Source organism: Antrostomus carolinensis, unplaced genomic scaffold (genome assembly GCF_000700745.2).
Source record: "Antrostomus carolinensis isolate BGI_N321 unplaced genomic scaffold, ASM70074v2 scaffold6699, whole genome shotgun sequence".
NCBI lineage: Eukaryota > Metazoa > Chordata > Aves > Caprimulgiformes > Caprimulgidae > Antrostomus > Antrostomus carolinensis.
The window spans coordinates 37,871-52,443 of record NW_010336346.1 but is presented as its reverse complement, the minus strand read 5'-3'; the positions used below and the strand labels follow the sequence as shown (position 1 = coordinate 52,443).

The 14,573-nt window shown below is 34.2% G+C and overlaps 1 protein-coding gene across 1 annotated transcript in view; it reads right to left on the bottom strand.

The window, feature by feature from the left end:
- The window catches only part of DACH1 (dachshund family transcription factor 1), a gene marked incomplete at its 5' end in the record, with an annotated part of 91,929 nt that extends 78,444 nt beyond the window's left edge, over positions 1-13,485 (bottom strand). The window contains 2 exons of the mRNA XM_010174809.1: positions 12,616-12,788; positions 13,330-13,485. Of these exons, the coding sequence (XP_010173111.1) occupies positions 12,616-12,788; positions 13,330-13,485 (329 nt within the window). The remainder of the gene's footprint in view (positions 1-12,615; positions 12,789-13,329) is intronic.
- Between the last annotated feature and the right edge of the window lie 1,088 nt (positions 13,486-14,573).

Here is a 14,573-nt window from a genome sequence, read left to right as displayed (position 1 = left end):
CTGAACCTATACCAGTAACATAGCTGATGAAAGTCCACAAGTTTGTTTATACTGTGGTGCAGAAATCTGGAATGAACCACATTTTTTCTAAGACTGGTTATCATCTTTGGCCACATCACTACTTCAAAATAGGGAAAAACACCTACTAATATTTTTCTGTCCAGGGGAAAACCTGGCATGGTATCCAGGAGGAGCTACAATGCTCGTTAAGATGTTCCTTCATTTTGAAAATTAGAGCATGAGGACAGTGATGGTTTGAAATGCACTTCTGCTATGTGAGAACTGTCACTAAGTAGCAGGTAGATATACTTGATATTTACACAGAACGCTGACAGAAACAATAAACAAAGGGAGCTGAGAGCAAAATCTTTCCAGAAAATTCTGTGTCTTTCCCTGCAGTTTTGTCTTTATTACTAATAGCTCCCAAGACTCTATGTCATTGCTAAAACAGGTGTGAGTTAGGCTGGTTTGGTCAAAGAGTGATAACAATAAGTAGTTCCTATAAGGGAATCTTCTGGGGGGGACTGAAAATGTTGAACTAGGAAACAATTGAAATGCTGCAAAAAAAAAAACAACCCCAAAACCCCCAAAAACCAACCCAGAAATCAAAACCAACAAACTGTATCCATTCAGCTGAAGGCTTTTGGTAATGAAATAATACAATTAGTATGTGTTTAATAACACATAGGAAATCTTGCTGGTGAAAATGCCTACAAGTTTTCCTGAAAAGAGCACGACATTCCTCACACAATAAAGTGCTTTTGCAGCAGTCATTATTTTTCATGCATAGTAGCTAGATGAATATTTATTTCTCTGAATGCATTCGTATGAAACTCAGTAGCATGACCATCTACAGTAATCAATAGAATTGTTCCAGGTAAGCTTCATAATAAATATTTGCTAAACCTGAGATTCTGATTGCAAAAGAATTCAGTGAGCCTGTTGATGGAGCACGAGAAGACCTTTCAGAGCAATGCTTCAAGACATTTAAGTGGATTCCACTTTTAAAGTCTTGGGATTTTAAGTCACAAACATTGATGAGGACAGTTTAACTACATCATAGCTCTAGGCTTATTATGACTTTGATTGTGTTTATATGTCCATGAACCGGGTATTCAAGAGGAGGATTATAATGCAGATGTTTTCAGAATGTAGAAGATTTATTTCTTCAGATTTAGGAGGATTTAAGCATTCATAGCGTACAGATTTGGTATAAATTAGAACATGGTATATTTAATCATTCATTTAATATATAATTTCACTGTTTGGCATACAATGTATTGTTCTTAGAAGGGTTTAATTAAAATGAAATCCAGTGAGCACATAAGATTTGAATACAGAGCTGCAGAGTAAATTAATTTATTTAAACAGCTTAATTTGTTTATCCTATTTATTTATGTATGCTTTTACAGCATGTATTATGAGATGCAGAGAGCAAAAGGAATGCACAGGACAACAAAATATAATTACTGCATAAACAAAACACATAATGAGTTTTATTCACATATAACATGACATAGCTGACAAACTCTATGAGAAAACTATATATACTGGCTTTATAAATTCATTTGTAAAATACCCTTTAACCCCAACAAAACATGGGATGGAATTACACAGAAATTGAAAATAAATTAATTTAATACCTCAACTCATTTTTTGTATTCTTGCTTCATAATTCTACAATCAATAATATAGTCCATAGTAATTTTTTATCTTTATAAAAACTAGCTGCAATAATAAATGGAAATGCTACTAATAATAAATTGAAAGACTCTGTAGCTCTACAAAGTCATAGTGATATGGTGCTGGAATATCAATATAAACTGTCTTCCTTACTAGAGATTTTGTGTAGAAAAGATGGATTTTGTCTGTGGTACAATATTAACTTTACATTTAGACTTCATTTTAAAATTTCTCAAAAAAGGAAATGTGCAAAAATGTGTTCAGAGCTGTTTTGTAAAATTTGCAAAATGCCACTTTTGTACAGGTCTACATGACACAGCAAAGAAACAGAATTTATTGCATTATAATCCTGGCAATAGAAATAATCTAGGATACTGTCCAGTATTTTTCCAAAACCTTGTCAGAAACAAAACCAGAACAAACTTAATTCCACTTAATTAAAGATATATCTAGAGAATCTGGTGTTGGCTTGTACTGTAAGGAGGCTCATTGTTTCCCAACAAATAAATAAACAAACAAAAAAAAAAAATCTGAGTGACTTTGCTTTTCTAAAATTAAGTATCAGGAAGAAACTGTGCAGGTTCCACTTTGAAATCAACACATTTGAATCTAAGTATCTAAATGCAGTTTTGACACATCAGCTAGAGATGAAACTTTAGGGACACCTGTATCTAGGATGCTACATGAAGGGGCTCACTTTGAAAGCTGTGTCCCATTTCAGTCAATTGAGATATAGACAATAGAGTCAATGGAGCCTTCTCCAAAACCAGATACCTACAGCTCAATTCAGCTGCTCACATTTGAGTCATTTGAGCCACTGAAGGGTTTTGCGATGTCCACATCAAGTTGACTGAAAGGACCCGCAAAAGATCTGCTGCCTTCTGGAGTGGCAGCAGGATGCTAAAACATTATCCCTGCGCTTACTGGTTGATGAGCTGAATCACTCCCAAAACTCTATTGACAATATTTACTAGAAAACAAGAAATACAGAATTATTTATCACTTGTAAAACATAACACTCACCAGCTACCTTTTTTTTCCCATTTTTTCTTCCCTATTTGTTTCTACAGGTACTCACAAGAAAAAAAGTAGTTTGAACAATTTAAGGCACATGTACCAATTTAACATACGGTCCACTAACTTTTCAAAACTGGTAAGACTTAATTAGGCATCAGAACTGGAGGTTATACTAAGCAATGGACAAAACACTCTCAAGGGCCGAACTTGTAGCATTTCTCATCTTGATGATTTTCACAATCTGATCCAAATAATGAATCCTAAGCATTTAAGAATCTGGCATTTAACTCCTCCAAAAATGCACCTACCATATATGAAACTTTCACTTTAGGGAGCTGCAATGCTCTTTCCTGTAGTTGTACTCCAGTGACACTGTAAGTTACACACTCTCAATATGAAGTTCATTTTATAAATAACAGAATTGTTCCTGTGACACTGGGCTTTATATATATATAAAAGATATAAAGATATATATATATATAGATAGATAGATAGATAGATAGATAGATATCTTTCCCTTGTAAAGAACAGATAAAATATTTTAACTGTCAGAGGTCTTAACTTACAAGATTGAAGTTGTCTCTAGAATTAGAAACCATTCCAATTTTGTTCCAGAATACCATGTATCATCCACAACATAACACTGTCTTAGTCTCTCCAAGTAAAACAGAAATGTCTTGATGCACTTACTAACATTTTTTACATTTTTCAAACAGCTCTTTGCATAGATGCAAAGACCACCCTTCAACTTCCCATTCCAAAAGTTTCTTTTAAGTAACTTCCTATTAATATTTACCTTAATATATCAGGAATGGTATTCAGAAGACTATAAATACTTTCTTCCCTATATCATATATGTCTTTCTATTCTTACCAGGTCACAGAGGTAGTTATTCAATATTAGCATTTTTTTTTTGGCTCTTTTCTTTCTGCTCCAGCAGCATGTTTTCATTGTTTGAAAAGTGCCTCATTACCAAAAGTCTTCCTCAAAAATACAGAAAAACATAAAGTTGATGGAGTTCAGCTATTGGTCCCTATATCACTATCAAAGAGAAGACATTTCAGGCAATATGTGTAAGATTAATCTTTCTGTTCCTAAGAAGATTGACAAGGATGTGATATCTTCTAGGTTCTCACCACCTCAGTCTTTCCACAAACGTTCTTTATTTGTTGTTGTTCCTGTTACTTAGTGACAAAATTCCAGAATCTTTCTGACAGTCCGAGTATGTCTATTTCCAATAACCAACCAGTTTTGCATGCACAGCCTCATCTCCTGCATATTTCTTTCCTATAGGTATTTTCAGTCTCAGCTTTTTCCTTTGTTCAAGTTTGCTTCTCCATAAGACTCATCTCTTGGGCTTAGTCATTCTTTAATTTTAGTCATGGACTGAGTTCTAGACACGCAACCAAGTACAGCTGTGAGGTATATTGCTTTTAAAACTATTCAGCTGTCTTGATGCTTTTTAGTGTTCCTTTAAGGGTATTTGTGCTTTAAGTTATTGAAGTGCCGGTGATAAAATAACTTATTTTCTGCATCATACTTTTCAGTAGTTAAGTAACTTTATACTGGGGAAAGGATACATTGCACACACTGTTTCATATATTATTAATTAAAAAACGAAACAAAACAAAACAAAACAAAACAAAAAACAAAAACAAAACAAAAAAACAAAACAAAACCAAACAAAAAAACCCCCCAGTATTCCAACTTTTCTGGGAAAGCACCTGGCTTCCAAGCCTTTTTGTGGTACAATTATAATAATCTCCTTCACAACAACGAAAACGCAGACTTCTTACTCTTCAATTCTACTGACCTATTTTGAACTTGTGTGAAAATTATTCCAGGAATGGCTTTCTTGTAAAATGGCATACTTATTTGACATTGTATTAGTTGAATGAGTGAAAGAAATTAATTACTTGGCTATCTTTTGGATTCCCTGAAAACAGGATATTTCTCTTTTACTGATGCATTTTTCCTTCAGCTTTAGTCTAAAATGCTATGAGACTCCAAATTAATGTTTAGTCCTAAGAATTACAAGATTAATTGGGTCAATAATTATTTCCTAACTTCCTCAGTCAGTACTATAAATGTGTGTTATGAAACTGATTGAATGCTATAAATTTTCATTTCTATTTCCTTATTTGCATACTATCACTAGCTTGCTAAAGATCTTGCTAACTTCCTACTGATGCACATCACCTTTCTCTCTTTGTTCTTAAAGACACACTTCTAATCCCAATCAAAATTTACAAGCTCAAACGTTTTGTGCTGTTAATTACACTACTATTTTAAATAGTGGGTCTATTTCTTACAAAGATCATAATCGATGATATTTGCATAATTTTTTTTTCTTTCTTTGTGAATAACTTGAACTTATTTATCCTTTGGGCCAATTTAATTTGATTTGTGTTTTACTTTTAGTTCTGCAATTTTTCATTGATTCTACCTTGCTGTTCCCATCACAAGAATACTGATAACTGATAGTATAAAATGTTGAAAGAGATCAACAGATAAAAAGACTTGATTTTTATTGTTTTGCTTGATTTTTATTGCCCTGTTTACTATAGGATTATTAGGAATATCAGCAGCAGTTAACTGACAGGAAGTCCAAACAGGAGACAGTACATAATCCTTTAACTGTACTTAAGCAAAAACAGAGAACCAAATTCTTTGAAATCATGGCAGTACATAAAGTACAGTGACCTAGCCAGGAAGTGAGTTTCACAGGACTGGATCATTACAGAGATTAAAAACAAGCAAGTAAAAAAGCAAATGAACAAAAGTAGATGCCTATCAATACCAAACTAGAGTACCATTTAAGGTGTTGAGAGTTTGGAATCATGATGAAGCAGGAGCATTCCTGGAAGTGCAACAGAGCCTCATAGTACAGAATTCTGGATTTTGTGGATTCTCATAAAAATGTCCTGACAAATATTTTGGATCTGCTTCTTTATTTTATGTGTATCCTTTCAACTGATTTTATAAATTATATTTTGCCTTCTAAATGAATATTTGGTCTCACAAGCAAAATAGCCTTCTAAGGTATACAAAAACCCACATGCAAATGCAAACATATAGACATGCAAATAACTGTTCAAATAGAATTGGTAATTTTGTATTGGCAAGTTGGACACACCTTTCATGCTTTTTTCTTGTTTTTCTCTCCTCTTTTGAAAATCTAGTATTGCTTGAAACCATTCAGGCTTAAGAAGCACCACTAGGAATTTACCCCTCAAAATCAATCCAAAATGTACATCCAACCAGACACTAAGAATTCATCTGACTAAATTTTGTTGTCTATAGTACAAATGTCTACATCTGAGCTAGTCACCCCAGGCTCATTTTTTACCCATACATTCATGTTTCCAAGGTACAACTCACCTCACTCTAAAGTAGCTATCTGAAATAAGTCCAAAGAATTACGCCCTAAAAGACAGCCTCATGGCCATTTTGCATCAAATTAATCTTACACCACATACATAGTTCCCTGTTACACATGTGAATATGCAAATTGCTAAACAGAAAAATTTGCACTACCTACTCTGTGTCATGTGTTATCCGTAGATATCTATTTTACATGACACAAATTAATTCATATAAGCATATGGATGCTATTAGCTTCAAACTCAGAAATATGCATGTTAAAACTAATAACAGGATCCTATATTATTAAAAAAATATATTATTCCACGTTACAACCGAACACATATACAGTAACCATCCTCTAAGATCATTTAAAAAAAACCTGTGTTAAAATAAATAAACTTAATCACATAGGTAAAACTAATTAATGAGACAGAACACAGTGTCCTCTGATATAAGGATGATTAAGCCATAAGAAAGGAGTTCACTACACTTTGACCTAAGACCATCTCATGCTAACAGAAGAAACAGAAGTAAGTGTGCATATTTAAATTAACATAAATAAATAAATAAATAAATAAATGGTTACTCTGACTAACCTGGAGATTTTCTGTCATGTGCAAGTTCATACAAATAGTTTTAAGATATCATATTTTCTGCAATCATGATAAAAAGAAAAGTAAATACTAATTTAGCTTATAATATAGTTTAAACTGCCCAGAGAGGTTGTGGAGTGTCCATCTCTGGAGATGTTCAAAACCCTTCTGGATGCAGTCCTGTGCAATCTGCTGTAGGGAACCTGCTTTAGCAGGGGGGGCTGGACTAGATGATCTCCTGAGGTGCCTTCCAACCCCTACCATTCTGTGATTCTATGAAACTTTATAGGTATATCATCATTTTCATGTTTGCTTTCCCAATATATAAAAGTAGATGGTTTAAGAGTTGATAAATAGTCTTATTTTTATTCTAGAATATTTATTATTACTTTCTACTGTTCAAAAGTTTTATAGTAAATCAAATTTCTCTTTATACAAAGAAAAAAACTTTATTTTACTTCATGTATCAGATAATAAGGAAATGAAAGTAGCTTCACTCCTCATGCACTTGTGTATAGTATATTTTTCTATGTATTTAATAAAAATGCTTTAAAGTAATGTCAAAATTTCTATTCTGAATGCACAAATGTCTCTAGAAGTAATAGGTTACTTGAAAAGTCAGGCGTTTTTCCGGTTAGGGATCCAAAAAGGACATTTCTGCCAAGCTGGGATATAATTAATTTTGTTCTCATTTCTTTTCTGTAAAATGGGTTCAGCATTCCCAGCTTCATAGGAATGGTGAAAATATGTATCTACCACTGTTTGCATAATACTTTTCTTGTAAGGCAGAGAAGTATCCACAGAAAACTTTTGCATTCAACACAGGATTATGATAACACAAGTTAAGTACGACTGGGTTCAAATACAGAATAACTAACCATTCACTGAATGAGGTAGGAGTGGAAAAACAAAGTATGTGACGGCAAAATTTAAATTGCACCAGACTATATGGATGGAATAGTGTCACATTAAGGTTGTAGAGGTGTTCTAGTATTTCCTGATGTTAGTCTCATGTCTTTCAAAATTCAGTGATGTTCCTTTAACACAGGCTTTGAATGTAATTTTACTCAATGCATGAAGACAGGTACATCTAAGGACTTCACAGTAACTGATGCATTGACAGTTCTGGCAGTTTTCTCAGGTTCATAGTACAGGAAAATTCTACTTCATTGGTAATAGCAGAAAGTAGAAGGGTTTTCTAACCAGGATGTCTAATTGTACTTTCAAGGTGCTTCCTAGGGCCCCTGTGTCTTCAGGATGGGGTGCCAGCCAAGTTTCAGAAGGACTTTATCTAATCCTATAAAAAAAGTTGCCATTTCTGTAACTGGAAAATAACTTATCAGTAAACTCTTCTACACTGAAATATCTTATGATGGCCAGTATCTTTCGGTATTAAAAGTCTGCACTGAACTCTAAGCTGCTCACACAGCAGCTACAGAAGACAAGCTGAAGATTCTGCAGTCTTTTTGCTGCCCAACCCCTCCATGAAATGAACTTCCTCATTTTCCTCTTAGAGTCCCCTTCTTCAGGTCTACTCTCTGAACTTGCGCACCACGACTCTGATATGAGACATTGAAATGTACTCTGTTCCACCATTTTTGTACAGCAGTGTCATATTTCTTCTCTTTGCTATTATTTGGACTTTCTGGCAACACTTTCAGGTGAAAAATATAGGAACATTAAATTACAACAATAGGAACACACACATATCGCCAATGAAAAATGAAAAAGTGAATGAACGTTAAAATTTCATGTCAGAACAGGCCTATAAACCAAGCTATTTTTGGTAAAAATCTGTCAGCAGGTACAATGGTTAAAAGAATTAATACTAAATTTCTGCTACTGGATAACAGGAAGACATAATTTTATAAAAAAGTATAATGCAACCAGTGCTGTGATATATTTAGAGAACTATCAAAATTTAGTCTCATGTTCTTAACATGCAGTGGCAAACTACTGTGCCACTGGTCATTTTTTCAGCCAGGGGTATTGGTTCCTCCTGTTTTATTCTTAATTCTTATTAATATTGGTAACATTACACGGATAAAATGCAATTTTTGATTCTGGTATGCTGCTCTGTTCTAACTATTGCAATGTAGAATTATTTCAATTTGCTATTACTATGAGGTATGTCCTTTATATTTTCATATATCTTTCTGATGAGCAAAAAAAATTGATGTAATGAAACTGCTAACAAGCTGAGCCTTAGAAACCATGGGCAGGTGATGAAAGCCACCTCATGTCTAAAGCATCCCCAGGTCACAGCTGTCACACTCACTGCAATTCATTGCTGTCACAATCTGTCCCTGCTTGTTGTTGCTCTCCTCTTATTCATCCAACTCATATATCTAAACATTCCATTACAAAAAGACATCTACTGTTTGTCTCATGTTGGAAAGGGCACAACACTCTTCTGAAATATAATTCTGAAGATTTCAGAGCTCAGAGTTCACTGCCAAAGCGAAGGTGTTGCTTTGAAAGGCTTCCCTTGTAATTTTGTCTTTGTCTCATCTCCCTGAACATAGCAGGATGAACTGTTTGGTTAGTACATGATCTCAGCTTTATTCCAACTTCTTATCATGAAGAAATGACATATTGTCCAGAAACAGAAAGGCATTTGAAGCTTTGTGAGTTTAAAGATAACATCATGAACTGTGAACTCAGTGAATTGGAAGGAAAGGTCAGCAAGTCATCTACTGTGGCACTGTTCACAAAGTTAATTCTTCTATCCAATGAACCAGGTTGTTTATAATCTGAAGACTCAGATTTGCTAAAATACAATTTTGTTGTTTGCTACTTAATTAGATAAGGTTACTATTGAATTACTTTTCAGAGTAGAAATTTCTCATAGGTCTTCTAACTTTCAAGTAGAGTTGAAAACACCTTGTACTCTAATTTCAAATCTACACTGTCATTTCAGGTTACAACTATGATTGTTGTAACAAGATGAGTGATTCACAAACATTTCAAATCAGCTTGTGGAAACACTGGTACTGAGGAAAAATATTTAAGTAAAATTGGGGTTAAAAGCATGAGCTGGAAGATAATGAAAACAAAAGCAAAAAGTCTAAAAATGTACCAGTAAAAGAAAGGAAGATATGATTCTAATAACAAACAGTTTTGTGACAGAGAACAACTGCACTATTTATCCTTTCCCGTAAAAATAAAGAAAAAAGGAGGTTTGAACTTCTCACATCTATTCTCCAAGGTATTTATTTTGATTGCAGTATAAGTTATTATTCATAAACTTTATATTGCCAGTGCAAGGTTCAAAAAGTATGCTGATTAGAGAGTTTCCTGATCAACTACTCAGTGCATATAATTCAGTGGACACTGAAATCACAGCCTCTGACTATGCCTAGTAAGGAACAGGTAAATTGCCAGTGACATTACGTCCATGCTCGTGGGAAGAAAATCCCCTTAACAATGACCTCATGCTTTTATGTTACTGGGGTTTATGTTTCAATCCTGTCAAGTATAAAAAATAGGAACATAATTACGTGTCCATGCTATCTCTATCCATATGACCATGTTCGTCTGCCATAGACAAAAACACAGGACATAAATCCAGACATATGTTGTATCACAAAGGGGCTGAAGGAAAGAGTAGGGAAGTCCGCAAGAGTAAGTTCCTTAGCCCTTACAGTATTACTGGACTATGTGCAGTAAACTCTTACATTTAAAAGTGAGTTTTGGATGGCAGATTAACACCTGTGTTCATGTATTTACCTGTAGTACAAACACGTGAGCAACATGTCATAAGCCTTGACTGAAGAAGTCACAGCAGCACTTAGGTAGTGTCTCCATCAGGTTCTACGTAAATGGCCTAAAACTCTAGCTCAATTGTGCAAACTTTAAAAAATGTGTATTTCACCCTTGAGTGAGCACACTTTTCTAAACAGAACTTAGGTTAATTTGGCAATTTAAAAACACTCTATTGTAAATCCATATCTTTTTAATTTATGGTTATGTGCAAACCAGATGGGAACACAATACCTGGTTTGTTAAATAACTTGCACAAGATGTTATGCCAGGAGCTGCACAAAAGTTGGCAGCTATGATGAAGATTTTATTGAACTGAATATGGGGTAGTTAAATTTTCAGAAATGACAGAGATAAATAGTGCAGATTATTAATAGAAACAAATGCTTAAATAGGCTTTTTTTTTTTTTTTTAATTCTTTTTCAGTTACAAAGTGCTGCTAAAATGTTTCAAACAGAGAACCAAAACTGCTAGGTACTTTCAAAATCTTCACCTAGATTATACTGAAACTATCTTTCCAACTAGATACACTACAAGAATGAACTTGTTAAGAAGTAAAAGAACTCTGGAATAAGTAAAATTTTTTGATAAGGCACTGCCTATGGTTAAAATAATATATGAAGCTACATGAAGTCAGTCTCCCTTTCAGATTCCAATACTTTTAAATCTACTCAACAGGTTTAGATCAGATGAGACACAAGTACTTAGTTAAGTGCTTCCTGGGTACAGCAATGTTCCCCTAATGGGGTGAGATCTGTAAACACACCAGGACTTGTTTTCCACCAAAGGAAAAGTTTTTTACATAGCCCAGGAGCTATGTTGTATTCCAAATGTACCTGATTTTGGTAACTGGAGACAAAGATCAGGGCTCACATCGGGGTATGCTCCAACAGATATATTTAAATGTAGGCAACAGTAACTTAGGCAACTTTAATAGCTAGAACTAGCTTGTAAATCAAGCTAGAAGTCAGCTTGTCAAAGTTTAGAAACCAAAGGTTACCTATGCTTCTGAAGGTCAAATTTTTTTTTACAGATGAAATCACATAGCTCACAGAAAATGAAAGACAGGAAAACAGTAGGAAAAATAGTGAAAACAAAGTTTTGTTGCCATAGTTATCCATATTTGTCAGGTGTCATTTAGCATGTGCTCCATCCCAATCTTCATTTTTTTAGTAATACCAGTGGTCGCTGTTTCAATTAAGAAAATAAATTCAGAAGGAAATAGAGCACTATGTATGTTACATCAAGAACTTCAAAACTTTTGCAACTCTTGATCGAAGGTACAAGAGATTTACCTATTTTTTGTCAAAGGAATTACATTAATGGACACATTTCCAGTGTTGCCCTAAAATATCAAATAGTCTTCCTTCATGTGTGCATTTCTAACATGAATGTTACATAAAAGGATAAAAGTTTGTGTACTTTCTATAGTTCATTTATTAGAACTAAAGGATAACAGGTAAAATGTAGATATCTGAATAAATATCAAAACTAATTATAAATGTCTAGTGGTAAGGGAGAAATGTCTTTATAATGAAAACAGATCGTCTTCAGTCAGAAGGAGAGAAGACTCCATGCCTCTGCTAAATACCTCTATAATCAGATTAATTTAGTTACAGGCAGCAAAGAAAACCTAAAATGTGTAGACAATTTCAGATATTTTTGAGATATCTCTACAATGCTATAATTCTGGCCTGTAGATTCCTGGGTCTGTTCTGTGCAACTTCATTCCATTTCGTTCTGGGATTTGGCAATTTAGTTTCTGCAGAGGCAAAGTATCAAGCCTTTCAGCCTTCTTCAGATAATTTGCAGCTTTTCAGTTCAAATGCTTAGATTTAAAAGTTGGAAGAATGGTCCCTTCTAATTTAAGAAAGGAGTAATTTCTTCCTTGATATTTTGAGGAATGTTGCCATCAGATTAGAGACTATGAAATGTGAGAAATCAGAAAGCTGTGTATTCTGTATCAAAATGCTTCAACTTGAGCACTCTTTTAATATTGCTTTAGAGAGAAGGAGGAGAACTGAGAAGATAATGCTGGCCATCAGCAGCCTACTGTGTTCCCAGAGGCAGAACAGTTGGGTTTCTCATATATATTGACTTTATGACTTACCTCATAAGATCTGAAACCTACCCACCTTTATAATGTTTATTATAGTTGTGAGTAGATTTATTTTTTTCTTTTCAATATAGTTACCTTAATAACAGATGTCTCAACTCTGGATGGAGGACTCTGCACTTGTGCTGCTGCCGCCATGTTGGCGATGGTACTAAGGTGATTCATCTGGCTCATTGCCATCGTGACAGATGCTGGAGGTAGGCTCACGGGAATTAGCGGGTGGGGCATCATCATAAAAGGAAGTTCCAGTCCTGGGGGAGGAAAAAAAAAAAAAGGGAAATAGGTTTATGCTCCTTTTTAAAACACTGTCTTTTTTCTTCCTGATGGTCAGTATTCAAGTGATGGGTGACAAGATGGTTCACATTGCAGGACAAAGCAGCTATGTGTCAGTTCTCTCCTGGGATATACATGGGTAAATCACCAGCAACTATGGAGGGTTTCTAGCCACAAGGAGAGGCTATTAGACCTCTTACAGTTTGTTCATATCAGTGTAATGTATGGTATCATTGCTAAGCGATGGCTGTTTATTATCTTTTTAAATATCTGCTGTAAGGTGCCTTAGCAATGCACTATTATGCCACTGATGCACAGGTTAGCAGTTATTTTAAGTATCAATTTTATTGCAGACGTATTTGTTCTTTATTGTCTCCACTTCCCCTGCTTAATACTTTAAAGGAAGTATTCCAATATTCCCCACATCTTTGATTTTTCATCGCCTATTTATATAAACACAAAATAAAGACAGGAACTGGAAAACTGCTTATGTTAGTGCTGAAAGATGTCAACCCGTACCATTTGGCAGAAGATGGTTCTGTTGAAGAGGGTTGAGAGGATGGCTAACTGGAACATTATGCTGTCCAGGCAAGTTGGGGTGGTTAACAGAGGTCTGTGATCCTTGGGTGGGGGGAGACTGAAGTTTTTCTTTATCCCAAGAACCATCACTGCTGCCTGTGGGGAATGAATATATATTATTTGGATGAAGGAAGACTCCAAATTTGCAATGTCTGAATTTGCAAGTTAGGCCAGCAATCTAACCTTTTTTGCAAGTGGCATTTTTAAATTTTATTCTTTATTTTTAATAGTTGGGTTGGGGGATGGACTTTTGTTTGGATTTTTTTGCCCATCTTCTGAAAAGGATAGTTAAGGACAACTTTTTTGAGCTGGAACACAAATCTAAAAGTATTGCTAGTTGTGCTCATTCACATGGAGTTTGTGTTTGACGGATTTGACACATACTTTTGCCATTCTTAGCAAGTAAAACTATATTTGGCATTTGTTTTATACATGAGATAATATTTTTGCCTGCAAAATGTCTAAAAAGTAATATTGGTTGTTATGTCAATTAAAATTTAAACTACATTCATATTTCTTCTTGTATTTGTGAATAACTAAACATTATATGAAGTAACTAAAAATTTAATTTATTGAGGGCACCAACATGCATATGTATGTGCTTGGCTGATGATTCTATTTTGTAAATTCAATTTTTATTTCATGTTATTTTTTAAAATGTAAGAGATTATTAATCAATTCCTGCAGTCTTCTGGTACTGGAATGGACTAACAGCTAGAAAGAATGTGGACGCATAAGTCTTGAGATGAGCAGTAATTCATCCATTTGAGAAATACCCTTTTTCACTATTGCAAACCTCCTTATATAAAAATACCCACAGAAATAAGTAGAAGGATACAATTAAAAGACAATACTAAAAATTAATGTAACATTATTGATTTGTACATTTAGATATAATGAAAAGTTTAAAATCTTCCAATCTGGCGACTTACGTTATTCATAGTGCATATTCATATATAGTGCTAAGACTGAGTACGTGTGTGTTTATGCTAAGTAACCTATACACTCATTGTATTAGTTTATTTACCATATACAATCAATAAACAATGTTTGAATATATTAATAAATATGTATATATGCATGCATTCTCAGCAGTATTAACATACACATCAGCAATATATGATTGCTTCCTTTTTCATATAGAGCACCATTTCACCCTCCTGACTTTGAAAGGTTCTACTATT